Source organism: Alosa sapidissima, chromosome 7 (genome assembly GCF_018492685.1).
Source record: "Alosa sapidissima isolate fAloSap1 chromosome 7, fAloSap1.pri, whole genome shotgun sequence".
Lineage (NCBI taxonomy): Eukaryota > Metazoa > Chordata > Actinopteri > Clupeiformes > Clupeidae > Alosa > Alosa sapidissima.
In genome coordinates, this window is record NC_055963.1 from 37,661,676 (window position 1) to 37,674,717 (window position 13,042).

Here is a 13,042-nt window from a genome sequence, read left to right on the forward strand (position 1 = left end):
GTAAGAAATGTTTCCTAATTAATTAGAGTAGGCCTAAGTAACGTTCAAGTTAGATGTTGCTGCATGATTATCCTTACATATAACACGAAGTTGGCTCATTTTGACATCGTAAACATTCTCAAAGAGAGAGAAGCCGTTAAAGCTATTGGCTACATTTTGGTACCCCCTCTGTCCTTTGGTGCCCTTGTGCGTGATGCGCGTGGTGAATAGGCCTACAATGTTGAAACATGTCCTATAGTTTCTTACCTATATTTGCCCTGATGCACTCGTTGACGCGGACACACACACTCGCTTTGCTGCCGTCCCTTTCTATATTAGCCTACAGAGCAACTAGGAGGACAGGCGCGTAACTACAAGTGGGATTTGGGTCTGTGGTTGCGCGGCAGTTTGCGAGGTAATAATGTAAACTCTATTGTTGCTGCCAATCAACAAAAAGCATGCCTTTGTGTAGCGTACACGGGATTTGATCAGCGATAAACACAACCAAGAACAAAACCGTTTGAAACTAGCAGAAATTTTAATCAGAAGTTAATTTTCACCAAAAACCGGGACAATTCGTGATCCGGGAAATACCATTAATTATCCGGGACAGTCACTCAAAAAAGAGAACAATCCCGGGAAATCCAGTGCATGTGGCAACCCTAAGCTAATTGAAGAACTTATGCAAGGCAAGCAAACAGGCAGTCAACATCATTCCCTACTGACATTTCCTTTAAAATTACATTATGGATGTCCTACACAAAGCCAACTTTGTCTAATCCTGTGAAGTTTCTCCTGTGTAACAAACAGCTAATCCTGTCGCCTTGTGACTGCAGCCCCACCTCCGAGCAATTTCCGCTGCAAGAATCGGCAGGACACTGGTGGCACGTCGAGGATACAATAACATTCTCCAAGCTGATGGCACGAACTTTTATCCGAAAAAATCCACAGGGCACAGAGGCTGAATCTCCTTGATGTAGGCCTAACTTAATATTATTCACAGTTATAGACGATAGATATAAAAAGAAGACTTTCCGGAGACTGGACAATTGAATTCCAATGAACACCCAGAGTGAAACTTTTGAAGACAGTGACAGAGAAATATTTCCTTCCCAGTCGTAGGACTACAATAATTTTAGATTTGTAACATTTGTTTCTAAGTCGACTGACATGTATTCCTACGAGACGCTTGCATATTCGGGGGGCACCTTGCCGAGACGTATTCGAAATGTAAGTTTCCCTGCTCTTTTGAAATATTGTAGACCTAGGCTGGGCCTACATTAAGATAAGAGTTCTTTACAGCTGTAAGCTCGTTTCACTCACAAATTGAAATTGAATATTGGATTCATATTGGAATATGGATATTTTTCCAAAACTTGTCAAGTTCGTGAACTTGTCATTGTTTTTGTTGTGTAGCCTAATGATCAAATAGGACAAATCATATCACATACGTGTTAATCCTGTCCACCTAGTTTATTTAGCTAGCGAATACCTTTTCGCCATAATTTAACGCATTGTCTTAAATGGTGGGTCGGGACCCAAAAGTGGGTTCACAAATATAATGACAAACATCACCACGTACCAAACAAGTAGGCCTACCTGGTATTTTGCGTGTCTTACCATGTAGGCTAGTTCATGGTATCCGTTGGCTTGAACGCTAAAAAATATATAGGGCCTATATGTGTTGCGACTAGGCCTACATGAACATGGGAAATTGTGGGTCCCAGACCAATAACCACTGATCTAACGTATAGGCCTAGGCTATGCTAGGCCAACTGATATTTTTAAAAATTTTATCCCAGAAAACAGGCTTTCTGACGGGTCGCGTGTTATTTTAATTGTATTTAGGAAATTACATAGGCTACAAATATAGCTGCAAGCGTCAATGGTGGACCCGAGCACCTGCCGTCCGCGACCTGTGAAATTTCGGAATCCAACTGACATGTAGTGTGTTTGAGAAATGTACATACCGTAAAACTTCAAATAATAGCCGAGTCCCAAGACACCTGTCTCTTTTAAACGCCTGGTGTGGCTACAGGGTTGGGAGGCCGGTCTCAAATAGAGGCCTGGTCTGTTTTTTAGTTTCGGGTTGTATTTAATCTTCTAAACCCGCCAGATCATCTGTTTAAAGCCCAATTCACACCAAAGATTCGCAATGAGGCGAAACCGTTGCAGAAAGGAGTTGCAGCAGTGTGAATTAGATGTTACACGTTGTTGCAAGCCGTCGCAAAGCATTCACCATGTCTAGTCACAGTTGCAAGGTTTTAGAATGTTGCATCAAGTTGCTGGTTTATAGAATGTTGCAGCGCATCTCGTCGCAAATCTTTAGTGTGAATTGGGCTTAAGCCAGTATGGATCAGACTACGCAGTGCGCACGCTAACGTTATGATTAGATGGCGTTAAAAGACTGCGGTGGGGAAAAGCTTTTTTCTGTGGGGAATAACTTTTTTCAATATGAACTATGCCTATATGTCTGACTTCGTCACCGTTCAATTCATCCCTTTAGTTTCAAATTTGCGGATAGGCCAAGGGTAAGCTTGTGTTTATGCTGGCAACAAAAAAAGGGTTCACAAACATTTTTTATTCTAAATGCGTACCGCCATGGCGATAAAGAGAAAGAAGTAGGCTATGATCTGAAATGTAAGCTGACTGTTGTCAAATTTGCCAAATAAAATATGGGAGAAACGATATGGTTCATGCTTTCTCATGCTGTCTCATTTGTGAGACAGCATGATAAAAAGGAGGGAGAATGAAACATTATGCACGTTCCACTTTTGCATAAATAATTCCTGAACGGTTTTGGTCAGGGCTGATAATGCAACTGTATTTTGACAGAGGACAGATAGGCTAGGTTGCTAGTGACAAAATATGAGCTTTCAGTGTGATATGATTTCTTACGTTTGATTAAAATGTGTTTAATTTGTTCTGGCTATATCCGCTATTTGGATCTTATCTCACTCAATGAATAACATCTCAACAATAAATGAATGATGGTCCGTAGTTGTCATCGGATAGCCTAGTCATATGGGTAGACATTCAGTGTGTTTGAAATAATTAATTCGATAATATTTTCCATCTTTGCAGAAGAATTTTTAATTTTGTGTAAAGGGAATTAAAGGTCTGTCCCTAATACTAGGCGGTACAGTTTGGCGATTTGGGAAAACAAAAGTCCGGGCTATTATTTGGAGTTTTACGGTATGTGATTTCTGGCACATTTTCTTGCTTGGCCAGGTGGTGGCGCCTGGATGTCATCATAATCATAATATTTATTAACCTGAGAAGTTTCGGACCATTCATTCAAAGCATAGAACATTTCTGACGCACAGTTCCTGCTTGGCCAGATGTTGGTGATTTGCTAGGCAGGGAATTACACATGTGAATATCATCACAATAATGATATCCAATATTTTATAAAGTTTCAGATCAATCGATTAACCCTCTAGACCCCAGTGGAATTCTACAATGCCCTAGATTCCTGGGTTTTCTAAGAGAAAAGGGCAATTTGAGAAACATTTCAAATAACCAAGAATAACTAAAAATCTAATGAAAAGTGTCAATTGTAAGTTTCTTTCAGCTCTTTCAAATGATATATGATCCATTAAGAATTATATATTCTTGTTTCCCATAGACGGCCACAGGCCTACTCACTTACAGTCTCTTCTACAGTCTACAGTCTTTCACTAACAAAAAGTTATAAATATGGTTCACATGGGTATGTATTACTGTAGAAGCTGGGAAACAAGATACTATATGAGTACTGATTTAACTGAAATAGACAGGCATATCTTGCACTTATTTGGGATTTAGCTAGACAGTTGGGCCTTACAGCTAAAGAATGATGAGGATATGAACTAACTGAGGGCAGAAGCATAGCGCATGAAACCGTGACTCATTTGACTAAGTATGCCACCAAGAACAGGGACTGTTAAACCTGACATGGATTTACGTTTTGTTTTACATGCACATTGTCATGTTATATAATTTATCTAAACTTGATCAGTTGATGATAATGAACCTGTTGCACTCATTCACTAACCTTCAACCTATCCTCGGCTAACATTACGAGTCTTAGACTAACGTTACTTCAGTGAAGGTAGCAAATTAGCAGGCTATTTTTTGTAATCACAAATGAGATGAAGGGACATTAGCCTACTTGTATACAAATACATTTTACAATACACCTGACATCCATAAGCAGAAAACACAATGGTGGTTCCCGCTTTGGTTATTAGTCAACATAAAAACTCATTGAGAGAGAACAGATACAATAGTAGTTTGCAATAACTATCTGTAAGTGGGATAACGATAATGTTAGCTTTACTGAACATGCCAGAAAGGAGTAGGCTAATGGTAATGTTATGTGTGTGTTAAGATATAACTGCAAATAAACCTGGCATGGGTTTATCATAAACTTTATGGTTAATTGGGCTATGACCCATCACTGAATTATGCCTATATTTTGCTGGTGCTAATGTAACCTGCGTTGTGTTGAACCTGCGCAATTCAGCCCTGCACACGCCCGGACTCGAACCTGCGAACAGCAGCACCTCGGATCGGGAGGCGAGCGTGCTGACAGTTGAGCCAATAGCCCAGGCTACTGGCTCGCATGCCAGCAGCACTCTTGAGGCGTCGGGGAGTGAGGTTTACTAATGTTTCACATGCACAGCTAAGCTATCTGGCATCCGTTACACTAGCTAAACTCAAACTGACTTTCACATACGAATACTTAGTCATGACAAACGGGAGGATGCTAACGTTAAATATATTACACTTTCATATTTTTATTTTGTCATTTTCTTACATCAATATGATCGTCACTGACATCAAAACATGGTGGATGCACATCAATACTATCTCATCTAATGAGAAAAGACGCGGATGCTTGTTAGAAGCCATAACTCCAGAGGCACCGTAAGTCCTCAGGCGGTCAGTCAACAGCGTGTGTAGGCTAAACTCAGATTGAGTGTCTAGATATTATGATGATCATAATATCTATTAACCTAAGAAGTTTCAGGATGTTCATTCAGATTACTTTCTGTTATGTTACATTTTACTGTGATGTCATTCAGTAGGTGGCAATACACTACAATTACATAGGCTACGATGATGCATCTGGAAGTGACCAATTTACCACAAACGTTTTGTGATCTAATTTGCAACGGTTGAGAAGTGATCCTAGAAAGTTGTTTTTATTCTACTGGACATGGTATGGTGCGGAAGGGGTGGCATGATCCCTCTTCATGTTTGCCTTAAGGCTGTTTCATGCTTCTGCATTGACTCCACGCAATGACTACCTTGTTGCCTCAAATGCTGTGCTGAAATATTAATCTTATTTGTTTGGCCTTTTCCTACGTAGATTTAGTAAAATACACAGTAGCCTAATATATCAATGTGTGTCTGTGTGTGTGTGTGTCTGTTTCTGTCTGTATAGTTTGTGTCTCTCTGTGTGGTGTGTGTGTTTCTCTGTGTATGTGCGTGTGTGAGTCTGACTATGGTGTTTGTGTGTGTGTGTGTGTGTGTATGTCTGTCTGTGTGTGTGCTTCTCTCTGTGTCTCTGTGTGTGTCTGTGTGCGTCTCTGTGTGTGTGTGTGTGTGTGTCTCTCTTTTTATCACTCTCTCTGTGTGTGTTTGTGTGTCTCTGCGTGTGTGTGTCTCGCTATCTCTTTCTTTCTGTGTGTGTGTGTCTCTGTGTACTGTATGTGGGTCTGGCTCTCTGTGTGCGGTGTGAAATACACAGTAGCCTAATATATCAATATCATTATCTTTCTATTAATGGTGTGTCTCTCTGTGTGTGTGTGTGTGAGTTTAAAAAACTTGTTTGTCTTGGGGACTTACATACACCTACCAAATATGGTGTGTGTAGCTTAAACTACATGCTAAGCATGACACTCTGTGACATAAAGGGCACTAGTGAGTCCCTGGGCCACACCCCCGGTCAAGCCTGTGTCTGTCTGTGTGTGTCTCTCACGGTGTGTGTGTGTCTCTCTCTCTTTCTCTGTGTTTGTGTGTGTGTGTGCATGCGTGAGGTGCATGTGTGTGTGTGTGCATGCATGTGTATGTGTGCAGATCTTGCACACATATGCAATGTACAGGCAGGTCAGTTGTATTGTGTGTGTGTGTGTGTGTGTGTTAGTGTTAATTTTGTCACCTATTTTAAATTTAGTCTTAGTCTTGTGACGAAATGTCCTTTTTAGTCTTTGTCATATATAGTCATTCAAATATAATTTTTGTTAGTCAGGTTTTCGTTGACTAAAAGTCTCTTTTTTTTACTGGCACATTTCATGCTTGGCCAGATGGTGGCCCTATGCTAGGCATCTGAATTACACGTGATTATCATCACAATAATAATTTCCAATATGTTATACCTACCAAGTTTCAGATAAATCAGTTAAAGGTACTCTAAGCGATGTCACACGTTTTTCGTTTTTTAGGCTAAATCATTTGATGTCACTTACCGCAAACAGCACCAACAGAACCAACTGCTAGCTGTCTGTGTCCTGAATACACTGTAAAAAAAATGCAATCTCTGTGGACAGCCCATGCTGGCAAAAAAACTTAACAAAAAACGAAAAAAAGGCAAAGGTACAAGACTGTATTTCATTTCAAAACGAATGAACTACTCATCCCATAAGCCTTTTCAAACTGCACATTTGAATATTTGCAGCCTAACGATAGTTTAATGTCAGACAGATGTTTTTAATGTCAGACAAAAAGATGACTAACTTACCGTTTCCATTGAGTAAATTCAACTTTCAAGATGAGAAAAATTGTTTTCATCAGATGCCCACACATCTGTTCTGACAGCCTCGGTATAGCTAGGCAGATAATAGAAAAATCATACAAAAATCATACAAATACAAGCACTAAATTTGGCACAGTTGTTCTCTAGGACATACTTAAAATTACCCGATTTTCCACTCAAAAATTCAAGATGGCGGCCATATTTAAAGATGGTTTTCCTCATAGACATGCATGTACTGGCTCAATTTCACCAACGGTAACAGACAGTGGAGGATCCAAGGATTCCAACAGTACCTCATTTTTGAAAACTGGGCTGCCATCTTGGATTTTCCAGTGGCAAATCAGACAAATTGTTTTAGTATGCCGTAGAGAACAACTGTGCCAAATTTGGTGCTTGTATCACTATTTGCACGATTCCACTAAAAAACTGCTCTTAGCCGCCCTACTAGCAATGCCTTTATCAGGGAAGACTTTGAGTATTTTAGGGAAATAATGGCAAAATAAATTCTGCATATATTTAAACAATATTTCCCCATAGAGAAAGAGTCCAGATGCTAAAATAGCCATAACCTATGCAGGCAGGCAGGCATATTAGCTTTGTTTTCCCTTTGTTTGTTTGGTAGCATATCAGTGTTGTATTGGGGAGGATCTGGGCTTCATAACACTTGGAAAATAGTTTTGATACTTCACAAAACTGCAAGCAGGAGTGAAAACAAGCCAGTCGCATGGACACACAAGATCTCTTTCCAGTAAGCGCTGCTTTGAAAAGTAAATAAGTTATTGACCTACAACAAATATTGTTTGTAATATTTTTTTTTAGGTACAGTTTTGTTAGGATATTGATTCCAATTATATTAATGAACGTGTGTTTACAAGGCGGAGACATAAAACCATTCGGTTGTGGACAATTTTATGATCATTGGTGATTTATAAAGTCTGAAAGAATGGCATACACACGTTTTTTGTACATACAATCAGTTGAAAAATTGTCTAAGATCAAGTGAAATGTGGTGTCTATGCAACCTTTTTATAAATGAAGCCTCTTGATATCAGAAATAAAATGTACACTCGTTACCATCCAAACATGGACCTTGGGTTGTTTTTAGACTGGAGTTCTCTGAAAAAATTATAGCTATATTTGCAGCTATAATTGCTTTTATTCATATTGTAAAAAGGGATCCTCTGCTGCTGTTGGGCAATGACAACATTTCTGCAGAAATGTGGTGTGGTTTGAGACTCCAATACACTTATAAATGTGCAAATTGCAAAACAGAGAAGTGTGTGAGCTCAGTAAGAATATCCATTATCCATGTATTCATTCATGCACCATATTTCATCCTGTTTTGACTTTAAACACAGACCTACATCATAGGAATGTGCGTACACATGTTCCTACATCAGGTTTTATACAAAGATTGATATAATTGGCACCTACTGTAGTCTTAATAAGCACTCTAAACTTGTTTGAGGTACTCTAATGTTGACTATTTGTACTATGCTAATCATGAATGTGTGGGCATGGCATGTAGGCACCAAATGGATGTCTGTCTCTCCAAAGCATCTTGGCTTCACTCCCATTACAGACAAGCAGCTGTGTGTGTACCGTGTGACTAGAGAGTCTAGGAGCTGGCCATCTTGAAGCTGTGCACTGCTCTGCCCTTGTTTGGAAGCGACACAGTCATTTCTTTCCTCAGTGTTTCAACCTCCCACAAGGGCACAGGGCACAATGTACTACAATAAGGCCTTGTGTTAGAGTAACATATGTAGTGTAGGATCACACAATTAGACTTTATATATAAATGAACCATTGAATGCAGTCTTGAACAACTCTGCAAATGATAGTAGACATTCCCAACAGGCTCAACACAAAGGACACTTTATGGTTGCCTTTTCAATGATTGAGAGGATTGTCACATACATAGAGACTTACACACAGCCTGTTGTAAAACATAGTGAAATGGCATTTAGCTGCTTAACTTTCCTGCACAGAGAGAATACAAAGAATTTAGAAAGAATTTAATAGATTGAGAGAGGAGGGGATAAAAAGTCCAGTGTGTGTAAGTGCAGTATGGCAAGTCCATGTAATGTAATTTTAAGTTAGTTCAGGATGCGGAAGGTCTTTCTGTTTTAACCATGTGGGAACAGAGGCCTCTGCCTGACCTGTGGTTTAAACAGTCCATGGTCAGGGTGTGAAATGTCCTTTAAAATATTTTGAGCACTTGTTCTATACCTTGTACTCTTCTGGTATAGATATCCTTGAAGGTAGGGAAAGGTGCTCTGATGGTGCATTCAGCTAGCCTAGAAATCTAGCAACTCTCAGTTGGCTTGTGAGCTCCAGAAATCGAAACTCAATCAGGCCAATGAAATCGTGTATAGAGTTAGGTGGGCTTAAAGGAGAATTCCGGTGTGATATTGACCTAAAGTGTATTGAAACATGATACCGAGTGTGAACGTATGTCTCATAGCCCATCTCGACTTGTCCCCTGCACTCCAAAATCTGGCGCTAGTTAGCCGATGCTACCAACAACTTTTTCAGTAGTGGTGCTTCGGCATCGGGCTAGCCATGCAAATAAATCACTGTTTTACACCCATTTACGAGGCTCAATGTATCTCCACACTTCATTGGTAGACTTCCTAGGGCCCTGACATTTAAAACGAGACATTGAGAACTTTGAAAAAGCACTGGTAGTTTACTTACAAGACGATTTATACAGACAGTATCTTCACGAAGTTTAACGTTTGCAGCCATCTTGAATTTAGTCACGATAAGTCGAGCAACGAGTAAGAATGAACAGGTATGATAAGGGATCAGATTCCAAAAATAATTCAGTGGAAATGCATGGATTCCAGTTTCTTCCAGTAGCAGCAACTGGAATCCATGCATTTCCACTGAATTATTTTTGCAGGGGACAAGCCGAGATGGGCTATGAGACATACGTTCACACTCGGTATCATGTTTCGATACACTTTAGGTCAATATCACACCGGAATTCTCCTTTAACATAATGATTGATGGCAGAGTTGCAACGGTTTGGCTTGAATTCCCTGCTACTTGAAAACAAATAAGATGGATGTTGCTGTTGGCGAACAGTGTGACACGAGTTAAGCTTTTATTAAGTTGGCAAACGTTTGAACTAGCCAACTAGCTCCGCTGGTGGGAAACGCATGGGACTCTTAGCGCTGCCGCTGTCCTATTGCGTGCAGAGGGAATTTGAAAGACAACTGATTATCCTGCCCCTCGGACTGAGCACTGCGAACGGTGAGTGCCCAGACCCTACATTTTAATATGGGTCTGGCTCGTCAGGCTAGCATTCAGCAGATCTTACAACTCTCTGTAGGGCACTGCAGTCACAGTCTGTACAGTTCCCATACCAAGTGATTATGCTACCTGTTAGAACACTCTCCACTGCGGAAGAGTAAAAGGCCTTCAAGATGGATGACTTTTTGAATTTGTTCAATCAGCTGACGTAGGAAGTACAGTTTTTTGCCTGTGTAGATTGTTGAACTGGTACCACTGCTACATCCTCCACCTGATTCAGGCAGGCCTGTTGATTGCTGTTGATTATCAGACCCACCACTACTGTGTCATCTGCAAATGTCATGATGGCGGAATGACTGCTGCTGGCTCTGCAGTCATGAGTATAGATGTTGTACAGCAGGGTGCTTAAAACAGCCTTGGGGGTCACAGCTGATGGTTAATGTGCCAGATGCCAGACTGCCCACTCTGACCACCTGTGATCGGTTGGTGAGAAAGCTGAGTATCCATTTGCACAGTGAGGAGTTCAATCACAGAGTCCTCATCTTTGTGACCAAAGTGAGAGGGCCTATGGTATTGAATGCTGAAATATAATCAATTAACAGCATTCACACATAATTCCCCTTCCCTCCCTCCAAGGTGGTCAGGTATGCTGAAGGCTCCTGTTGGCTCAATAGGCAAATTGGAGGGGGTTGAAGAACTTGGCAGGGATGAGCGAATTAAATTCTTCACAAGCTTCTTCATAACCGTTGATGTCAGAGCGGTAGTCATTATCTGTGGTCTCTATGGTTTATGACAGTTAAACCAGGTATGGATAGATTTCAGTATGGGATTTTCTAGGTGTTTGCTCCTAATCAAGACTCAGTGAGGAAATGACATTCATTAATGAGTCTCAACTATCAGCAATAATTGATTGATTGTTGGTTGATAATTATGACCCAATGACAGAGGTGATATAAACTTCCACAATTATTGTACATGGAATATTCAACAGTGGGTATATGTTCTGTATGACAGAGCCTCACACATTTTTTAAAAAGATGCTGCTCACTACTTATCTTGGTTTCACAGAAATTAATCAGTTGATTCAGAATGAATTGCTGAATTCTGCCCCGTCTCTCTTAAACCTCCTCTAAGAGAAATAAGGAGCTAAAGAACAGCAAAAGAGTATTTTAAGATCTTGAGTTGGTCTTGGTTTGAGACAAGAGGAAAGCTGAAAGCTTTCTTAGCAGATGAAATTCAGAAATATAAGACAATGGTCAAAATCTACATTGATGTTAAACTGAACTCAAATGTGTCTAGGAAACATAGGCTAGAGAAAGCAAGGATCTTGTTTTGAAATTTATTTTTATTTGCTCTATGAAATTATCATCACTATAATCATAATATTTCACACTTCAACTTTTTTTTAACCTTCATGAAAACATGGCATGGTTTATATGTAGGCTAGTTACCTAGGGCCAGATGTACGTACATTTGCGAACGTAGCGTTATCAGCGTCATAGACACACCGCAGATTGCGAACGCTGTCAGACCCAAGTTTCCGTCATATTTATCAATCGATCAATCCTTAGTGTAAACTGCGCCTTTCTCTGCCCATAAACGCAATACGAACGTCCACAACTGAATGGCAGCGCCTACATACAAGCGCAGTTGAATGAAGTTAACTGATGACAACATTAAAAAGAATCAAACGTTTAGCGATCATGCAATAATACCATTCATGATAAGATGTAAACAATCAAGGAGATATTGTATAGAGGGGGAGGGGGGTGTCGATTTTGGTCGGCCTCTTTTTTTTGTCAAAGTTCACAAGCCCACAGCGCAATAACTAAACCATGTAGGAGGCTCAAATTTTGCTTGCTGGTACATAAATAAGAATAGTATGTAGCAAAATCGTCACGCTTGGTCTGGATGATCCTGCATGGTCATAGTTGTCCCTCAAAGTTGATCAAAATTTTATTGGAGTTTTTGGCTGGGCTCTGTTTAGGCCTTCAGAAGACGTATTTGTACTCAACATAGGCTCTTGATTTATTTTCCTTACTGAGATAAGTAGAAACACTCTCACAAAAAGCAATGAACAGAAAATAAATCCCTTCAGGGTCTGAACAGCAGACCTCACAAGTCTGAAAAATCATTTTGGTTATCATTTTCAGAGCTCCCAAACACCTTGTGGGAATATGCAAAGATTTTTTTTATATTTTTTTCTTTATTCTCCATGAGCCTTTCTTTTTAAAAACACCAATTTGACTTGTCTTATGCAAATCTTTCTTTTTCACTTTCCACCCTGAACATGGGCAAAATGCACCATTGAGATCAATATGTTTTGTATAGAGCTACCACAGGTTACTCTATACAACTACAGGTGGCACTGTGGTAACTCTACACAAAACATATTGATGTCAATGGGGATGAGAACCAAAATGATTTTTCAGACTTGTAAGGTTTCCTGTTCAGACCCTGAAGGAATTTATTTTCTGTTCATTGCTTTTTGTGAGAGTGTTTCTACTTATCTCAGTAAGGAAAATAAATCAAGAGTCTATGTTCAGTACAAATATGTCTTCTGAAGGCCTGAACAGAGCCCAGCCAAAAACTCCAATAACATTTGTATCAACTTTGAGGGACAGCTATGACCATGCAGGATTATCCAGACCAAACGTGACGATTTTGCTACATACTATTCCTATTTATGTACCAGAATGCAAAATATGAGCCTCCTACATGGTTTAGTTCTTGCGCTGGGGGCTTGTGAACTTTGAAAAAAAAAGAGGCCGAACAAAATCGACACCCCCCTCCCCCTGTAAAACTTGCTGTATCTTGGAAAGTATTGATCTCACATAAGAGTAATTTTACAGTGTGTCTCCTGGGTAACATAGGTACACCTGGTAATTTTTTCAGAATTTTTTGAGACCTAAGTGCGTGGGCCCTGGTTCAATTGACGTGGAATGACCCGATTCTGTTGTCTTTGAAAGGTTCTCTTATTGACGCATTGAACTGCAATTTGGATTGACACCTGCTTTTACAAGGCGGAAGTATTTAGGTGCAGAATAGATGTGCGCTTTCAGG

The 13,042-nt window shown here is 40.0% G+C and overlaps 1 protein-coding gene across 1 annotated transcript in view; it reads left to right on the top strand.

The window, feature by feature from the left end:
* Positions 1–367: 367 nt before the first annotated feature.
* tamalin (trafficking regulator and scaffold protein tamalin) overlaps positions 368–13,042 on the top strand; it is a 42,371-nt gene continuing 29,696 nt past the window's right edge. Inside the window, exon 1 of the mRNA XM_042098264.1 lies at positions 368–1,209. Within this exon, the coding sequence (XP_041954198.1) occupies positions 1,150–1,209 (60 nt within the window). The 5' untranslated portion in view covers positions 368–1,149. The remainder of the gene's footprint in view (positions 1,210–13,042) is intronic.